This window comes from Callithrix jacchus, chromosome 12 (assembly GCF_049354715.1).
Source record: "Callithrix jacchus isolate 240 chromosome 12, calJac240_pri, whole genome shotgun sequence".
Lineage (NCBI taxonomy): Eukaryota > Metazoa > Chordata > Mammalia > Primates > Cebidae > Callithrix > Callithrix jacchus.
The window spans coordinates 12092490-12114006 of NC_133513.1; the positions used below are offsets into that span (position 1 = coordinate 12092490).

General features: G+C 39.5%; 1 protein-coding gene across 2 annotated transcripts in view; it reads right to left on the reverse strand.

Moving 5' to 3' along the window:
* The window catches only part of GRIN2A (glutamate ionotropic receptor NMDA type subunit 2A), a 438976-nt gene that overhangs the window by 163152 nt on the left and 254307 nt on the right, over positions 1–21517 (reverse strand). For both annotated transcript variants that reach the window (XM_035266897.3, XM_054242570.2), the window contains exon 4: positions 17963–18555. In XM_035266897.3, the coding sequence (XP_035122788.2) occupies positions 17963–18555 (593 nt within the window). The remainder of the gene's footprint in view (positions 1–17962; positions 18556–21517) is intronic.

A 21517-nucleotide genomic window follows, 5' to 3' on the forward strand; every position in this document is an offset into this window, starting at 1 on the left:
GGTAGCAATTATCATTATTGATTTATTCAACATATATTTATTAACTGTCTATACTATGGTAGATTCTGGTTTGCAAAGTAAAATGGACAAGGTTCCTGGAGTTTATCATAATCATCTTGATCTTAATCAATCATCATCATCACCACCATCAATCATCATCACCTTACTATTAATAATCACAAAGAACCAAGAAGGTGCAGTGGAAGCAACATACCTAGGTTTGGGAAAAAGAAAAATTGTGCTTTTATTATGCGTTTGCCATGAACCAGACAGTAAAATATTAATCTTGTCTCTCTGGGGCCTCAATTTCCTCATCTATAATATAACACAGAGAAATAATTTATCATTTTGATTTTGTAAAACCAGTTGAAAATAAGTTGTTATGATTAATATTTTACAATTTTGATGCAAATTTTATAAATCATTTATTAAAAATATAAAAAAGATAAATTAGACTTTGATCTAATTTAAAGCAGAGTCACTATTATCACTCGTTTGCACTCCAATCTTTCTTAAGTGGAAGAAAAGGGTTGGAGCTACCACTCACACCCTGGAGAGCATGATGACATTGCAAAAGCACCCAGAAGTCTGCTATGTACAAATAAGAAAAATAATGAAAAGTTAATGGCCTAAGTGATCTCCAGCATTCCTTCCTGCTCTGACATCATGAAATACAATTCCAGATTATTGTAGCCAACACTGAATCAATCTACAGATTTAAAAAAAAAGAGAGAACCAGAAGCGCTAAGAGTCTTAAGAAAGATTATAACCATACACAGGAGCAAGCTAGGATTTAAACCCAATGTCTTAAATCTTAGTTTGGGTCCTATATCCACCATCACATAAAAACTCGGATGAGAGTAGGGAATGTGGCTTGCCTGAGAATTACATCCACACTCATCTGGACCCAGTTTTCCTTTGCTTTTTGTTAGGAAACACATACTTCATGCTCTCATACCCACAAACCTCTCTGTGGGCATCAAATCCTGACTGTTCTGAGCAGCTACTAACTAAGCAAAGAGCCAAATGTCCCTATGACTTGGTTAATTGAAGTTCGACTCCATGCCCGAGTGAAGAACAGTTTACCAAAGAGGCTTCGATTTCTGCCAAGGGATAACTTGAGTAAAGAGTCATTTTTATTTATTCTTTTACCCATAGGTTATTTAAAAGTATGCTATTTAATGTGCAAATATTTGGGGACTTTCTGGAAATCTTTCTGTTATTAGATTCTAATTAATTTCAAAGTAGTCACAGACATACTTTGTGTCAGTGAATCCTTTTAAATATACTAAAACTTGTTTTATGGCCTAGAATATGATATATTCTTATAAATTTTCTGTATACATTTGAAAAATGTGTGTTCTGTTGTTGGGTAGAGTGTTCTGTAAGTAAGTATTAGGTCTGTATCTTTACTAATTTTGTCTGCTTATTCTATCAATTATTAAAACAAGAGTGTTGAAATATCCTACTATAATTATGAATCTATTTTCCCTTGCAGTTATATCAGTTTTCCTTCATTATTTTGAAGCTATATTATTAGATGCATAGTTTCATAATCCATTCATCATTATGAAATGTCAATATTTGACACCAAAAAACTTCATGATCTGAAGTCTACCTAGTATGTTATTAATAAAGCCATCCAGTTTTTTAAAATTAGTGTTAGTATGTACATGTTTTTCCATATTTCAACTTTCAACCTATTTATGCTTTTATATTTAAAGTGGGTTTCTTATGGGCACCTTAGAGTTGGTTCTTGCTTTGTGATTCGATTTGATGTTCTCTGCCTTTTAACTGAGATGTTTATACTATTTACATGTAATGTGATTATTAATAGAGTTAGGTTTAAACCTATCACCTTGTTATTTGTTTTCTATTTGTTCTATCTGTTCTTTTCTCTTTTTCCTTTTTACTAACCTTCTTTTGATAAGTTGAACTTTTTTTATCATTCTGTTTTATGTCCTTTTTGGCATATTAGCCAGAGCATCGGATTTTATGTTTTTTTTTTTATTTTAGAAGAAGTTTGTTTAGGGTTTATAGTATATATATTTGTACCATGGTTATCTTCAAGTGATGTTATACTACTATACTATGTAAGTATACCATAAGATATTCAAATAGTATACTTCAATTTCCCTGCCTACCTTTGTGCTATTGTTGTCATGTTTACTTTTAACTTTACTTTTAACAAGTTGTAAAGCTCATGCTACATTGTTAGTGCTTTTGTTTTAAAAGTAATTTATCCTTTAAAATGATTTCATTGTTTAAAAATCCTCATTCGAGGCTGGGCATGGTGGCTCACACCCATAATCCCAGCACTTTGAGAGACTGGGGTGGGTGGATCACTTGATGTCGGGAGTTCAAGACCATCCTGGCCAACATAATGAAACCCCATCTCTACTAAATATACAAAAATTAGCTGGGCGTGGTGGCAAGTACCTGTAATACCAGCTGCTCAGGAGGCTGAGGCAGGAGAATTGCTTTAACCTGGAAGGTAGATGTTGTAGTGAGCGAAGATTGTGCCTCTGCACTCTAGCCTGGGCAACAGAGTGAGACTCCATCTCAAAAAAAAAAAGTCTTCTTGTGTTTAACCATGTGTTTTTATTCAACTGCTTTCATTCTTTTGTGGTGATCCATATTCTGTTTGGTATTACTTTCTTTCTCCCTAAACAACTTCCTTAAATGTTTTTTTGTAATGCAGATCTGCTGCTGACTAATTCTTTCAGTTATTCTATGTCTAAAAGGTCTCACTTCCACTTTGGAAAGATATTGTTACTGTGCAAAGAATTCTAGGTTTACATTTTTTTCTTTCAGTACCAAACATTTTTCTGCACTCTTTTCTAACCTGTATTGTTTCTGAGGAGAAGTGTCCTGACATCTTTTTCTCTTCTGACAGCTTTTAACTCTGGTATATCATTTTAGCTCATGTATCTTTAAAACTGAGTTTGAGAAATTTGATTATGCTGTGTCTTCAGATTTCTTATTTTCAGGATTTATTAAGTTTTTTTAACTGAGAGTTTATAGTTTTAATTAAATTTGAAAAATTTTCATTCCATTATTTTTCAAATATTTTTCCTGTGCCCCTTTATTTCAGGGATTCAAATTAAATATATATTAAAATCCTCAATCATGCTCAGTTCATAGTTCAAATTGTGTTTTCTCTATGAGTTTCATTTGGAGAAATTTCAATTATTTTGTCTTCAAGTTCACTAATTTTTTTCTTCTTCAATGTCAAAGCTGCCATTAATCCATTCAGTGTAGTTTTAGCTCATGCATTGTAGTTTTTATGTCTAGAAGTTTGATATGGCTCTTTTAAAAATATTCTGCGTCTCCACTTGAATTTTTGAATCTATGAAATTGAGAGTTAGAGTTACTCTCTATAGGAATAGCCCCATCTGCCAATTCCAACATTCATCAAAATCTGGGTAAGTTGTTACATGATGTTTTTTCATTGTGGATTGTATTTCCCTGCTGCTTTGCATGCCTGGTAACTTTTGATGGGACAGAAGAAATTATAAAGTTTAACCTTTTTCATGCTGATATTTTTGTATTCCTATAAATATCACTGAGCTCTGTTCTAGAGTGACTAAGTTACTTGGAAACAGTTTGATCTTTTCAGATTTTGCTTTTGGTATTTGTTAGGCAGAGTCAGAGCAATGCACGGTCTACAGCTAATTATTTCTCCATTATTGAGACAACCACCTTCTGTGTAGTTAACCCAGTGCCCATGAATAATGGGATTTTCTAGTCTAACTGGTGGCTAATCCTCACTCCATGTGAGTCCTCGGCTCTGTTAAAATCTTTGGTAGGCTTATTTCTTTGGCTTTAGGTAGTCTCCTCACCCTTATGTTGAGCAGTACTCAGCTCAGCACTCAAGATGGGCCTTGGGCAGATCTCCAAGGTTCTCCATCTATGCAGAGCATTTTTCTTAGGTCCTCTGTCCTGTGGACTCCAGCTGCCTTTGTTTTCCTAGATTCATCTCTGTCTCTTTCATTCAGGGAGTCTGCCAGACTTAAGTCCCCTAACCTTAAGCTGCTGCCTGGAAATTCTCTCAAGGTAGTGAGTGGAGCCATAAATAAACTCACATTTTATTTTCTATCTTCTTTTGCCCAATAGTCAGGGTCTTAAAAATAATCACTTCATAGTTTTTGCCCATTTTGGTTGTTTTGGTCTGTAGGGTATATTAGAGTCTTGGTCTGAAGTAGACGTCAATAGAATGGAATTTAACAAAGGTAAGTATGACCATTAAATCGGTCAAACATATCCCTAGCAGTTATAATTTATAAACCCAAAAGTTATTTTTGAAGCAAATATTGAAACCCCCAGTATGGCTAAGAAACAGAAAGCAGATTGGAACCAAACACTTTACTAGGTTAAATGACAAACTTGAAATTTTCAGCACTATTTCTTAAACAAGTAATATGGGTTCCATCAGGCTCAATCGTTTGCCATTCACTTGACAAATGTCATAATCCCACTGCACACCCCACCAGAGCAAATATTTTCTTCCAGACTTAAGATAATATTTACACAAGGGAGAACTCTCTTTAGGTAAGTCAGTAGGTTTTTTCCTTTGGGTAAGGCACTCTAGGCACAAACAACTCAAATTCTCACCTGTAAGTTGAATGAAGGAGGTTTATGATCTACAGCTACGTGAAATGATCACTTAGTGACAGATGACTATGTCCCAGACATGCCCAACTATAATTCTGAAAGCCAAGTTTATTTTATTTTGCTTTGAGAAAATGTGGGCAAATGATTAAGGGTACCTCTCCAATACTGGGAAGCCTCTAGTCATAGAAAATTATACACCATCAGTGCTTTATAAGATTTCACCTGCAGCTTTAAATAAAAATGTTTGACCAGTAATGCTGTAAGCATATAGGATAAAAGAGACCTATGTTGTGGCCGGGCGCAGTGGCTCAAGCCTGTAATCCCAGCACTTTGGGAGGCCGAGGCAGGTGGATCATGAGGTCGAGAGATTGAGACCATCCTGGTCAACATGGTGAAACCCTGTCTCTACTAAAAATACAAAAAATTAGCTGGGCATGGTGGCGCGTGCCTGTAATTTCAGCTACTCGGGAGGCTGAGGCAGGAGAATTGCCTGAACCCATGAGGCAGAGGTTGCGGTGAGCCGAGATCGCGCCATTGCACTCCAGCCTGGGTAACAAGAGCGAAACTCCGTTTCAAAAAAAAAGAGACCTATGTTGTACACAGTTCTAGTTATATTAACTCAGGTATGAAGATCCCTGGAGGTGAGCTATCAAAACTTCTTGTTATTGCTCATTCTAATATCTGCCAGTCTTAATAATCATCAAGTTCTTGTTTTGGAAATAAATATACATAATAATGACTATGATAAAAGTAATAAAAATAAATACAAGACAACCCGGGATAAAATACTTAAAGAAGCCCTGGAGGTAATGAAGCAACCCAGGCGGGGACTAAGGTGCACTGCGCAGGCCCTTGCCAATCTAGAGATGCAAGTCACTTCCAACTTTCAGTTGATCATTAGCAGGTCAGGATATGGGATTATTATCACAAACTCCTTCTTTTTCATGGTAAATAAAATATGTAATTTTTGTGAAATCTAATAATGTTTAAACATTGGGACTTGCTTGACTTTTGGAAACAGAAAACACACTCCTAACTTTTTTTGTTGTTGTTGTTTGTTTGTTTTTGAGACAGTCTCGCTCTGTCACCCAGGCTGGAGTGCAGTGGTGTGATCTTGGCTCACTGCAACCTCCACCTCCCAGGTTCAAGCAATTCTCCTGCCTCAGTCACCCAAGTAACTAGGATTGCAAGTACCTGCCATCATGCCTGGCTAATTTTTGTAGTTTTTTTTGTAGAGACGGGGTTTCACCATGTTGGCCAGGCTGTTCTCAAACTCCTGACCTCAAGTGATCAGCCCACTTTAGTCTCCCAAAGTGCTGTGATTACAGGTGCCCATGACCATGCCCGGCCACACTCCAAGTTTTAAAAAATACATACACACAATGCAGGTCAATTTGCAGCCTCTGAAAGTAGTAAGGTGGGGCTTAGAACCAAAGGAAACGGGATTTAACTTCTAGCTCCATTTCACATTAGCTGTGTGGCTCTTTTCAAGATATGTAACTTCTCTAGTCCTTTTTACTTATCTGTAATATGAATTATAATTTATAATTGACTTGCTGGTACTCTATCTAGCATTCATTTATCTATTTCTCATTCTTAACAGAACTCAAATTTTATTGAGACTTCATACCTCCTATAAGAATCTATGGAACTTAAAGGATATTTACCCCATTCCCGGCTCCACGAGGTCTGGTTTGATTTAACCTTATCATATTTGCCTTCTCTGTGACTGGGTCAGGAGTTTGGAGTTAAGCCAGTCAGTACCTGGCATTTTCAAAATCACCATTATTGGCCCAAAGATGGTTACAGGACCTAATTTGGCCACAAACAAAAAAGTCGTCCCAGGTATTGCTAACAGCAAATTTGAGGTAATAAGCCAGTTAGAGAGAAAAAAAAAATCACACTGCCCAAAGAGCAGAGTCAAGAGATCATAGAGGAAAGAACTAGAAGCTTTATTATGCTGCACCTGAAATCCAAAATACTTCTGTAATTTTTGTTATGGGAAATAATTCAATCACATAACGTTGAGTTAACTTGATTGCTATCTGCAGTAAAAACATCCTAACTCCCATCTAAGGATGAAAGATAATGTACTTAAACTGATTGACATGTAGGAGGCAGTCAATACATGGTAGGTCTTATCCTTAGAGTACTTTCACATTTCCAGTACTTCACATTTAAAAATTTATATCCTTAGATCATGTAACCTATGAAACTTGAAGTTTGCCTGCTCATCTCCACATACATAATGATGCATTAATTTTTAAACTTCCTCTTATTAATAGTGATGGAAATGAAAAGGAAATAAGCACATTTCTCAGGAGAGCTATTTTCTATCATGCGGAAAACTAGGCAGGGTGGATTTATTCTTATGTTTGGCCAAGACTTAACCAAATGAAGCAGATCCTCAGGAAGCTAGCTGTGGGGATTTGGACAACGGTACACCAGACACCAGCAGATCTGCCAGTTCATTCACCCAACTTTGAGGCCTGTGTAGAAATGTGGCTGGCCTCCCATGCCCACGCAGAACACAGCTAGCCCCATCACGCTGGACCATGACTCCTCTATCCCTGAGATTCATGCCAGGATTTGAGGCACCAGGAACCTGGACAGGGGCTCAGTCACACCTGCAGGCAGGCAGCATCCACATGGAAGCAAGAGGTGAAGGAAGCAAAGCAGCAAGGAGACAAAGGCAGAGAACAGGTGGAGAGGCCAGTTCTGGCTCTCTCGCTCCCACCTGGAAGGGATGAGAAAGAGAGCTTTTGGCCTATATATAGACAGGTGCATAGACAGATACTCTTTCAGGAAAGCAAACCAAGGACAGCTCATAAGTGAATTGCCCATGAGCACCTGCCCCTTTATACTTTGCCACATGCTTCTCCCTTTTGGTAGAAAGGAATTTTAACTTTGTCTTTTTGTACACTATCAGATTTTGCACAAATCACGTCCAGAATGAAACAAAGACAGAGGTTTTCCCCTTTCCTCATCTCTCCAGACTCAAAAAGCTCCATGCCCTCCTCATCTCTCCAGATCCAAAGTTCCATCACTCGTCATTTACTCATCTGAGTCCAAAGCTCTATCACCTCCTCATCTTTCCAGTCTGAAAGCTCCATCACTTCATCATCTGTCCAGACCTAAAGTTCCATTACTTTCTTATCTCTCCAGATCAAATGCTCCATCACCCATCACTTCCTCATCTGTCCAGATTCAAAGCTTCATCACCTCCTTATCTATCCAGAACCAAAATTTGGCTTGCCATCTGAGTCATGTCTCAAGTCCAGTATAATATTTGTTTGTCGCAACTCAAAGCGTTCACTGCTGGAATTATTTACCAGACAATTCAATGTGTAATCGATTTTACTTTTGTCCAGGTGCAATGGCTTACTCCTGTAATCCCAGCACTTTGGGAGGCCGAGGTGGGTGGATCACCTGAGGTCAGGAGATCAAGACCAGCCTGGCCAACATAGTGAAACCCCATCTCTACAAAAATGCTAAAATCAGCTGGGTGTGGTGGTAGGTGCCTGTAGTCCCATCTATTTGGGTGGCTGAGGGTGACAGAGGGAGACTCTATCTCAAAAAAAAAAAAAAAAAAAAATTACCGATTAAGTAGAACTGCTTAACTCTGTAAGGATGCACCAAACTCAGACATATTAACAACAGCCATAGATTATACATTTTTGGAAGGCTTACAGAATCTACTACAATGCTGCTCATGGAGCAAACTCTGAGCATACACCCACCAGGCATCACAAAAAAGTCAACATTGGGAATAAAGTCTCCATGTGGCAAGAGCACCTGGAATTTACAGCCTCTTTCTTTCCAACATTCTCTCTCCCCTTGGAGGATTATTTACCAATTACTGTTAAAGTTTCTCATGGTTTAAACCCAGGCCCTCCTGAGTCATCATTCTCCCCTGCATGACCTTGCCCAATCACAGGACTTTGACTGCCATCAGTGAGCTCAAATCCTGTGTATTCCATTTTCAGTCTGTACTCAGACTCTTCTGATTGCCCACTTGAGATTTTCACTTGGATATCTCAAAAGTATGTCTAATTTAACATGTCTAAAATTTGAAGGCCCTGACTCTCTGTCACCCAACATTTTTATTTTGAGACAGAGTTTCTCTCTGTCCCCCAGGCTGGAGTGGAATGGTGTAGTCTTGGCTCACTGCAACCTCTGCCTCCAGGGTTCAAGCTATTCTCCTGCCTCAGACTCCTGAGTAGCTGGGATTACAGGTGCCCGCCACCACACCCGGATAATTTTTGTATTTTTAGTAGAGACAGGGTTTCACCATGTTGGCCAGCCTGGTCTTGAACACCTGATCTCACAATCCACCTGCCTCGGTCTCCCAAAGTGCTGGAATTGCAGGTGTGAGCCACCATGCCTGGCCTCCGCAATATTTCTTTCCTTGTTTCTTCTGTTTTGTAAAAGACACCACCATCTACTAGGCTATACAAGTGAAAAATTATTATTATAGCTCTTTTAACACCTCATATTCAACTATTAAGTCTTGTCAGTTTTATATACCAAATATGCATTAAGCCTGCCCATTTCTCTCTGAATCCACAGCCATTACTCTAATCCAAGTCACCATTTCCACTTTCCTAGACTTATGCCAGGGTCTCCCAACCAGCCTATGTTTCTGCACATTAAAACCTCCCAACCTCAATATACACTCTGTCAGCAGGCACCAGAGTAATAGAGATGGGGCTTTAATTTGCTTTGTCTTTTCACAAAAGAGAGTTGCAGCAAATAATTAGCACATGTCACCAAATTACCAAATTTCAAAATGAAAACTTTTCTAGTATTCAACCCTGGAGGAAATAGATCAATGTGCCTTTTTTTAATGCATGCTGGTTCCAAAATCCCAAGACTTACATCTGGCCTAAGGTAAATTTGAACAATATTTGTGCTTTATGTGTGACCCCAAAACAACCCAAACCACCTTTCTCTCAAGGTAATGGCACAGCCAACTTCTGGTCCTCCCAAGCTGCCAGCATCAGGTTTCCACCATTTGTCGAGCTATTCATTGGGTGCCAACTGGAAATGATTGACTTGCATTGCAGGGCTGGCATACGGTTCTTTTGAGTTCCAGCCATAAAAGGGAGGGCTGTGTTCCAGGAGAGATGCCACAAACAGAGATGATGCTGAAGAGAGGCTGTTGACTTACTCCTCAGGCTGAATACCCAGGAAGCTCAGCCCACTCTCATGGGGCCATCAAGACTAGATCAAGCTGTGCCTCAGGTACAGGGAAGGAGGAGAATTAACACCTGTAGAGTGCCAAATACATCCTAGATGCTTGGCTAAGTATAATACACGCATTTAAGTGTCATCATCCTCCCTATTCTTCGAATTTTCTTTGTTTACAATCAAGGAAATGGAAGCTCAAAGAAGTTAAGCGACTTTCCCAGAATAACCCAGATAATAAGAGGGTTTGAACATAGCACTGTCTAAATCCACATTCCACAAAGTCACATAGCCTTGGGGAATGTGCTTTGTGTTCCTCTGGATTCTCTCACCTCATATCTCTTGCTGATTTACTTTGAGACTCAGATGTTTTTCCCACTTCTGAGTTCAGAGTCCCAATCAGATGTACAGCACAGACCCACGGGATAGCTTGGCTTCTGAGGTGCCTGCTCTCACTGCGAGAAGTGTTTATTGAGCATATGGTGATCCCACAGATAAATATTTGCAAAGTGTTATCACATTCACCTAGGGAAGTTTTAACTGTGGTCAAGCTCAGAGAATTAACTGAGCAGGGACTTTTATTGGCATTATAGAAAACCAACAGTGATGATTCTGATTATTAAATAAAAATATGCCAACCAGGTTTAGCACAGTCTCTTAATGGGTCATTAAACCAAGAATTTTTCCTATGGTTATTTTAGAAATGAAGATTTAAAGTAGTACCACTGTAACTTAGACATGAATAAAACTCTTTCTCTCATGTATATCTTCCTTCTCTTTCCCTTTCTGCAGGGGTAATAATTTACAATGTTGTTGGTTTTTAAAGCAGAAGCCTGACTTCATAAATCAAGAGGTCAATTCAAAAACATAAATGGCCAAGCCAGGTATCATGAATGAAGGTCAAATAAATTCCCTTCAATACTAATTCAGAACTCTCCTGAGATAAGATTTTTTTGCCCTCTCATTTGTGCTATAGATCTACTTGAGCTCTTCTACTTGATTTCCAATGCAGTAACTTCTCCATGTCCCACTTCCCTATCTCAAATGGGAGCCACAGAACATACAGTTATAATTTGGTAATTAAAGAATAGAATTGAAATTCACTTTCATTGTTTACTTTCCTAGCTTATGCCTAGCTTGCAGTGAAACTAGTATAAAGTTATAATAATGATGATGACGATGACCACAATAAGTAAAAGATAATTATAACCATGACCCAATAGTTATTTGTAAAATTCCTACTCCATGCTTAGCACTGTGCTAAATGTATATGCATTTTTTTTTTTTGAGACAGAGTCTGGCTCTGTCACCCAGCTCACTGCAACCTACACCTCTGGATTTAAGCAATTCTCCCTGCCTCAGCCTCCTTAGTAGCTGGGATTACAGGTGCCCACTACCATGCCCGGCTAATTTTTGCATTTTTAAAGTAGAGACAGGGTTTCGCCATGTTGACCAGACTGGTCTTGAACTCCTGACCTCAGATGATCCACCTGCCCCGGCCTCCCAAAGCACTGGGATTACAGGCGTGAGCCACTGCGCCTGGCCTAAATGTATGTACTTTTATTTAATTCTGCTATAATAAGAAGAGACGTCTATCTTACACACATACACTCTTTAGAAAAACTCCTAGGTTCAGAGTTGCTAGTAACTTATACTTGGTAAATACGTGGTAAATTCACAGTCAAGTCTGTCATACTACTCAGCCCATGAACTTTTCTTGATGTCACACTGCCCTCTTTCCAATGGCCATATTTCTCCCAAGGTAATCCTGTAGTAAGAGGGTTTTGGTCTGAAAAACATCCACCCTCTCCCTTCTATGACCTCCTCTTTAATAAATATAAAAAGTGTCCCCTCCACTGTGGAAGAAGAAACATATATACACATGCAGATAGAAAGACACACACACACATGCACACAAAAATGCACATAAACATGTGTACATGTGTGTATTCACATATACATGCACACATGTGTGTGCAAAAACACGCTCGTAGATATAGACAAACACACAGCATTCACAGCACAAACTTCATGCTTTGCATTTCATGAAACCACAGGTTAAAATGTGATAGGAATTTCACCTGGGTCTACATGCTTGAACCAAGTGCCAAATAGGCATTAATGGGTAGAGCTTTGAGCACCAGAGGAAACAAATAAAAGCTAAAGAAGCTTGGAAAATAATCATAGAGCACTGAGTCACCCAGATCCTACTCCCCTTGTTAGGTGCTGTGTTTCAGCATAAGGACATTTTTCTTTCTCCTATACCTCCAATTTTGGAGGCTGGGCCTCTACTGTGGAATATTCCACTGGCCCCCCAAACCTCCAAGAAAATAGTAGATGAATGACAGCCCTGCTCTGCTCAATAATCACATGGTGGTTTTTTTTGTGTCTCTCCAACTATGAATAATTGGTGCTTAGTGTCTATAAGACACCAAATACAGTTTTTGAATGAATGAATGGTAATATCAAGGGCTACGGCATGGAGAGACACTTGCTTCATGCATAACTTTTTTTTTTTTTTTTTGAGGGACTCAGTCTTGCTCTGTCACCCAGGGTAGAATGCAGTGATGTGATCTTGGCTCACTGCAACCTTCACCTCTTGGATTCAAGAGATTCTCCTGCCTTGGCTTTCTAAGTAACTGGGACTACAAGCATGCACCACCATGCCCAGCTAATGTTTGTACTTTTTTAGCAGAGACGGGGTTTCACTATATGTTGGCCGGGCTAGTCTCGAACTCCTGACCTCAGGTGATCCAACAGCCTCAGCCTCCCAAATCCGAGTGGCTTATAGGTGGGAGCCACCATGCCCAGCCTAATAACTTTAGATCTACAAGTTTCATCCATAGTAGTAACTATTTACAGTCTGCTTTTTCATGTGGCACACACTGGCCTAAGAGGCAAAACTTTTCTTATACCCGTATTACACCTAAGGGAGTAGACTTGGAGGAGTTCAGTGACTCACCTAAATTCCTAGGTCTAAAAAACAGATCAGGTTCAAACCCATGCAGCCTGGCCCCACTGTCCGTGCTCTTAACTGTGATGCCACACTGCCTCCCAGGGAGCCCTGGCCACTCATGAACTGGACAGATTCTTGTGACAGCACTGGAAACAACAGCCTGGATTCCACTGGCTAAACAGGTAATGGTTTACCTTCACAATTCTGGGAGTTACCAGTGACATGCTCTGTGCTTGGTGAAGGAACAGATGTTTAATAACTTTGCAGTAGCAAGGAGGAGGTTATATAACATGACTGAGCTATTTTTGAACTTTGGAAAATGCTGACTGCTCTTTTCAAAGTGTCTTCTGTAAAATCAGGAATATTAAACATGAAGAAAATATCCCCCTTTCCTGTACTTTTTTTTCCTCCTGAAACTGTGTACAGAAACAGGTCAATGATAAGGTCATCAACATACCATCCCTTGCAAGCAGCCCCTTGTACCACACTGAGCCCATTAGCAATAAATCATTGTTACTATACCCTACCTGCACCAGCTCTTTGCATGAGATTATAAATAAAGTCCATGAGGACCACCAAGTGGCACATCTAGCTGGCCCCACAACTTTATTCTCAACCAGTCAAAGCTGGATCTCAGATCCCCTCAGTAACTCATCACGAAAACATCAGATATGACCTCATCTGAACTTCTGAAGCTATTTGCAACCTCCTTACTACATAGGAGGAATAGTGAGAGCTATTTGTTTACCAGATGCTTTGCAAAGAAAGACCTTCATCTAGCTGAAAATGTAATTTTTAAGCTTGAAGTGAGGAACTCTTAACTTGAGAGTCCTAGGTATCTATTGAACAAGCAGATAGATCTAACTCAGGCTACAGATAGATTTGTTCTCAGCTTTCAGCAGTCTAGACTGAAAAATCCCTTACTATAAAAAATCTAAGTGTCCATCAAAGAGGAATAATTAAATAAAAGATGGAACACTTATATAATAGAATATCATCAATGAAATGAATGCAATTGAATTATCTTCATAGAGGGATTTTGAAAATATAAGATTGAGGTAAAGGAAATTGTAATATATTAGACACCATTTGTGTACATTAGAAAGAACTATGTATTGGGAATATTATTGCACATGTATGTGTATTGAAAATACAAAAACATGTACATGGATTTGGATGTATACCAAATTAATCATCACATTTTTCCCTTCTATGGAGAGAAGAGAAGTGGGACAGGGAAACAAATATAATCAGAACTTCTACATTATTATTAATGTTTTATTTCTTTTAAAATGCTGAAACCAACATTAACCTTTGGCATGTTTAGCTTTGTTCTCTGATGAATATTGGGTTGAGTATTTTCCCAGATTCTATAGTTTTCTGTACTATTCTTTTTTTTCAATATTAAAAAATAATTCTTATTACCTAACTTTGTCTTTAGACAAATTTCCTCCATCTTGACCAGACTATACAATGTTTAAGGAGAGAAGTTATATTTTAATTCATCTATGTGTCCCAGGGGATAGCACAGCATCTGTTGCTTGAAAGGAATGATAGACAAAGGATAGAAGAATATAGTGCCTTGGCCGGGTGTGGTGGCTCATGCCTGTAATCCCAGAAATTTGGGAGGCTGAGGCAGGTGGATCACCTGAGGTCATGATTTTGAGACCGCCTGGCTAACATGGTGAATCTCTGTCTCAACCAAAAAATAAAAAAATTAGCCAGATGTGGGGGTATATACCTGTAGTCCCAGCTACTCTGGAGGCTGGGGTGGGAGAATCTCCTGAATCCAGGAGCTGGAGGCTGCAGTGGGCTGAGATTACACCATTGCACTCCAGTCTGGGCAACCCAGCGAGACTCCATCTCAAAAACAAACAAACAAAAAAAAACCAGAAAAACCAACCTGCCTTTTTGGGCTTTCTCTAACTCCCTGTCAAGGGCAGCCTGGCAGGTTTCCACTGTTCCCTAGGGTAAGCGTCAGGGACCGTGGGAGAGCACGGCATGGAGAGACTGCTTGTGCATCATCCAAACTTATACACTGGGTGGACACTACCAGCCCTGTATGGATGGAGAGATGTTTCATTAAACACAAGCAGTGGATGGAACTTAACACACTTGATGAATTGCTTCTCTGGGGCTGAAATAGCATTTACAAAATTGCTGCATTTAAAGGCATAACTTTGGAAAAAATAGCACAAAAGCATTTCACAGCAGCAAAAAAAATTTTTTTTTAAAGAATAGAATCCCGGTGGTCACTGGAAAGAGATCTAAGTGTCTTGCAAATTATCCCTCTAGAATTCCTCTTCCTGTATGTATTGTATTTCAATTGCCCTAAAATTAAGTTATGTTTCTATCAAAATTATACATTTCTGAATATTCCAGCTTCAGGGCACATCTTATTATGGGGAGCGAGAATTCATTAGCCTCGCTTGTGTCTGGGCTGGCAGCAATCCTGCCTCTGTAAGAGACTCCCATGTCTCATGTTGATTTATCTGAGTTCCTTCCTGATATCTGGACAATTATTTAAAATGCTGAAAGTCGCAATGTAGAAACAGGATTACTAAAGGGGGTAAAAGGACAGAGGACAGAGAAATGTCAAAGGAGCATAATTTCTTAATTCAAGAGTTCATTTTTCAGATTTATGTTAATTGTAAAAAGGTATATTCTGTCTACGTCATCACACACACACGCACACACACACACAGACACACACACACACACACACACACACACAGATAGACAAATCCCTCCAGCCCCAGTTCAGAGATACCCTCTGAAATGTAGCAGATTTAAAGTCCTAAAACCTTCCAGAAATATTTCAGAGTGACATAGCATCCTGCTGGCAATAAACCAACATGGTTTGCTAACTGTGATTCCTTTTTTTTAATTTTTTTTTTTTTGAGATGGAATCTCTGTCACACAGGCTGAAGTGCAGTGGTGTGATCTCAGCTCACTGTATCCTCTGCCTCTCCCTCTCAGGTTCAAATGATTCTCCTGCCTCAGCCTCCTGAGTAGCTGGGATCACAGGCATGCTCTACCACACCCGGCTAACTTTAGCAGTTTTAGTAGAGACAGGGTTTCACCATGTTGGCCAAGCTGGTCTTAAACTCCTGGCCTCCAGTGATCCAACCACCTCGGCCTCCCAAAGTGCTAGGATTACAGACATGAGCCACCACCCCCAGCCTGCTGACTGTAATTTCTGATGACCAAAACCTTTACTGATCACTCTGGAAGTTATTTAATATTACTAGGTGGTAAATATTGTGCTAAACAGTACTTTTCATGCAGCACCTCAATGAATATGACAATCTCTAGAATGTTGGTTCTCAAAGCATAGCCCCTAAACCAAGAAAATCAGCATTACCCCAAAACTTGAAAGAAATAGCAAATTCATGGGGCCCATGCCATATTTTCTATTACATTAGAAACTCTGACATTGGGGCCCAGTAACTCGTGTCTTAACAAGTCCTTCCAGACATTCTGATGCCGGCTGAGGCTTGAGAAATGTTGCCTAAAATTTAGGTGGTATTATCATCACTTTGCAATAAACACCTAAGGCCGAGAAAAGTAGAATGATTGTGCAAGTCACGTAGAAAGTGGACGAAACAAGCTTTGAATGCAGACAAGTCTAATTCCAGAGCTGAGGCCCTCTATCACAGTTCTACACTGCCCATTATCCGAGGAATGAAGCATGGATTAAATCAGTGAACATCAGCCAAAGCCATGCAAAATGGGTATAGGAGTGATCATTCTAAATCTCAACAGCTGAGCATAATGACAGGCCACAAGGAACAATGACACTTCTCAGAAATATAAAATTTAACTTAAATGTTCGCCAAGATGGGAGTAGTTAAATAAATTATCATACATTCATATAATAGGATATAATGCTGTTCTACGAGTAATGTTTGCCAAGATTTCCAGTGACCTACAAAAATACTTAGAATATAGGGAGGGAAAAAATTCAGATGCAAAATCAATCAGAGACCAGGAATACTAGTGTGGGAAGTTTCCCCAAAGTGTAACATGCTGGTGAGGATGTGGGAAATTGGGTAGTTTCACAAACTGTTAGTGTGAATATAAATTGATGTAGTTACTTTGCAGGACAATTTGGCAATAGATGCTTCAATTTAAAATGCACATGAATTAGGACCCAAAAGTCCTGTATCTTAGAATCACCCCTAGAAAAAAACAAAGACATGTATAAAGATTATCATTGCAGTTTAGCTTCTAATAGGAAAATAACCTGACAAAACCCTAAATTAAATGTTTATATCACAAAGAAATGATGAATTCTTGAGGTGATAAAAACCCCATTTACCCTGATGTGATTATCACACATTGTATGCCTATACCAAAATACTTCACTTATTCTATAAATAAACACATATTTGTATTGGGGTTTGGGGCGGGAGGTGGAGATGAGTAATAGATTAAAAAAAAATAGAAAGAATGAAAAGGACCTACTATAAAATAGCACAATAGGGTCACTATCGTCAATAACAAATGACTTGTATATTTTAAAATAACTTAAAGAATATAATCAAATTGTTTGTAATTCAAAGGACAAATGCTTGAGGGGATGGATACCCCATTCTCCATGATGTGCTTATTTCACATTACATGGCTGTGTCAAAATATCTACCCCATAAACATATATACCTACTATGTACCCATAATTTTTCTAAAAATAAAAGAAAATTAACTCCTAAATTTCTGTCATTATGTAGATTGGATAACTACATTATACCATGATACTATATTGAAGAATGTGATGTGGGCGTTGGAGTTAGACTTGTCTGGGTTCAAATCTTTGAGTTACAGAAACTATAGATACACGTGAGATATAGTGATAGATAGATAGATAGATAGATAGATAGATAGATAGATAGATAGATAGGCAGTAGATAGATAGACGGATGGATGGATGGATGGATAGAAAGATAGAATGATCCCAGGTGTAGGTTTCCAAGATATATTGTTGAGTACAAAAAAAAAAGGTAAGTTACAGTAAACAAAGTTTGATGTGACTTATCTCACAAAGGAGATGAGACAAAGAGGGAGAGGAAAACAAAATAAAAATCCCATAAGTAAACATACAACATTCTGCATTTTCAGTGAGTATTTTCGTCAATGAGTATGTAAGCAAGCAATGACAACAACAAACTCTGATCCCACTTTGGGAGACAACAAGCCCTTTCTTACGGGTGCAAGGTGTGCATCGGGACCTCTGGCCTCTCCATCTGCCCGTAGCAGCTGGCCTTGGCCTCGGGGATGTAGGAGAACTTCTCCAGCATAGAAGATGCAGCGGTGGTGAGGATGCCAATGCCGTCCCTCACTCTTGCCTCCAGGCTGTAGTCCCAGTCATCATAGGAGACAGAAATGAGTCCTGATGGAAACTCTTTGGGGATGAGCTCTGTGTTCCCAGAGACCAAGCTGGGGACAATCCAGAAGAAATCATACCCGGTGAGGCCGAGGGAGCGGGCCTCACTCAGAATGAGGACAGCCTCATCTTTGGAACAGTAGAGTAAGATGACAGAAGAGTGGATCTTTTTCAACTGGACTTGTGTCTTGGCATCCTCAAAGGAAGTGTCCAGTGTGATCACATTCTGCATGTCCCAGCCCACAAAGCTATTGTCCACTGTGGTCTTGACAAAGCTGATGAAGTCCCTGTAGCCAGGAAAGATGGTGGTCACCAAAGAGAAGACATGCCAGTCATAATCCTGCATGATCTTCAGCATGACTGTGGCTTGTTGCTGGATGGACGCTCCAAACTGGAAGAAGGTAGACGTTGGATCCTGCCAGGGAAAAGAGAGCAAAACAGAGGGTGAGACAGGAGGTGGTTTATATAGAAGCTGCATCCTAGAAGTAACATCACACATCAACCATTTGCAGACATTCCTGAGCACCTACTGTATGCCAGACTCCTCCAGCACAGATCCTCCAACTATAGAGAGGAGAGAAGCCCTGGTATTCAGGAGCTCATAGCCAGATCCTGGAAGGATATCTGTTATTATTGCTTGCTTATCATCTATTCGTCTCATTTTCCTCTAGTTCATTCTGCCCCTTGCTCCTTTGAGACTGTATGGTTCCAACAGAACAAACTATCTGGTTCCCACCCCAGCTCATGATGGGAAAATCAAGCCAAGGAAACAAAACAGCATCAGCAAAGACAGTTTTCTAATGATGTATTTGGAGCCCCTGGGGTCTGTCAAGTCTGAAGCCATTTCTCCTGGACTTCTCAGTTATAGGAGCCAGTAAGTTTCTATGTTCACGTAAGCAATTTGAGTAGAGTTTCTGTCACTTGAATTTAAGACTCCCATGTAATACAGAATGTCATAAATACCATGTGGACATCTACCTTTTTAATCAACAAATATTTGTCAAACACCATTCTAGACATTAGGGAAGTAATGATGTAGGACACAGACACAGACACAGTCTCTCCCTTCACAGATCTGATGAGAACTTGAGGAAAAGTAATTTCCATGAACTAAGGGCTAAAGAGGCATATGACATATTGAAGGAGCATCCAGGTGAGGAAGAAGGAAGTGAGTGGGTGTTAGAGGGGTCCTGAGGATACACTGCAACTATTTCAGCAGCTGTAAATGAAAGTATCATGACATCCAAAGGAAGGGTGACAACATGATATTGAACAGCTTGGTAGAACCCCCAGCACATAGAGCCTGAGGACTAGGTCCAGAGGGTTAGACTCTATCTAAAGCATAACTGAGAGTCACTGAATGCTCTCACCCTAGAAAGTGGCATGAAAACTTATGCTGGGTTAAAGGTCCTCTATTAGCCCTAACATCTCCACCAATTAGAATCATGAGAACAAATTTCCATTTAAAAAAGGCAGGTGATGCATACAGTGGTACAGTACACAAACTGTCTTCACACCCCCTAATTCAACAAATCTCTGCAGTGATCCTACAAAGTTGGTATTGTTAGCAGAGAAAATGAGGCTCAAAATGGTCACACAGCAAATAAGCATCTGAACCTTGGTGCCGTGACTCTGTGTCCTGCCCTGCTTCCGACACTCAACCACAGCCTTCCTGGAATCACTGAAGATCTGCATAGAACAGATGCTTAAACCACGTTGCATGGTGTAAAAATGCCGAAGAAAAAGAAGGTATGCCTCTGTGTTACAGCAAAACAGGATTCAACAAGCGCTGAAATATTTTTTTTCAGGGAACTGAAAGAATTCTCAAAGGGTCTTCATCATATTATACCCATGTTTTTATTTTGCATTTTGTATTTACCATGTGTATTGAACACAACCTCAACAGGATAACTTATGGGGATTCCACTACAAGTGTGTGTTTGTGTGCATGTGTGTGTGAAAAGTGGATGCTCCATTCATGTTTTTCAGAATAATACTTTGTAGCTGTGCATGTCAATTATTTCAACAAGCTTACATCACTTTCCCTATGGGTGGTCACTGAAAGTTTTATCAGAATGGGCCAAAAGTTATAGTTCTTCAAAATACTGCTCTTTTCTGAAATGCAGGGGTGTGAGGGATAATTTGAGTGAAGCATGGCCTGAAGGCAGAGAGAAGAAACAAGAATAAATGTCTTCTGGGCCCCTTCCAACATTACAGTTCTATGAATTTTACCTAATTAAATCAATTAAAGTGGATAACAGATTTAAAGACTTTGTAATTATTTTTCCCTACAGTAGCTTTTGCAGAAATCCAATATTCTTGAATTGATTAACCATTTTAAATCACAAGACTGTGAGCTCCTCAAGAGCAGAGATTTTTGTCATCCTCATCTTTATGTCCCCAGAACCTGGCAGAAGTCTTGGTACACTCATAAATGGATCACAAAGGAATGAATATGTGAATGAAGACTAAAAGGAATGTTCTTGGTTTAGACCAGAAAGGAAAAGAAGCAGAATTCAGTATCTGAGACTGTATTTTGTGTAGATTCTGAATATCGTGTCCAAAACAAAACAAAACTTTCAACATCATCACCTACACCTACCTACCTTGAGGAACTACCCAACCACTCAATACCCAACCTATATCTCAATGTGTCCTTTACTGATAAAGAAGAGAATATAGAAAACCTGTAAACCTGAGCAGTTCTTCAAAGAACCTCATTAAATGGCAAAAAAAAAAAAAAAAAAAAGGCAAACCATAAAGAAACCACCAATAGAAGTAGAGTCTAAAGGCAATTATATTCACCAACCTCACACACTGTTAGATGCCTCTTGGGATGGGATGAAAATGCTCTAAATTTAATTACAAAAAAAATGTAATAATTCTCATGGAGAAATGATGCCTTGAAGAAAGCCAGTCACCAGAGCTACCTTCTGACTGCAAAAAGTGGTGGATCAGCAACTTGCACGGAGTACACAAGGAATACAGAAAGCACTCAACAGGGCTCATCCTAAAGGCACCACTAGATCCCGATAAAAAGGGTCTATGAGACACTTCCTTGGGAACACTGGTATTGGTGGAAAGGTAGAGGTCAGACATACCAGATGGTAATGGAATGTGGGATCCTCCAATACCCTTGCTCCATGTACTCTGAGCCAGACATGACCACTGCACCCATGAAAAGCTTTGTGCACAGAGCAGAGCTATAAGCACACGCATCTTATCTGGTTCTCCACATGTAGAGGAGGGCATGGCTGCACTGTGAACTTCCTCAGGAGAAAGATAATTATAGGGACAGCAGTTAATCAGACCAGAGCAAGCTCAGCACAGGCCATCTGTGAAAGATCTTGTGTAAAAGCCTTGCTTCATGCTGTCCC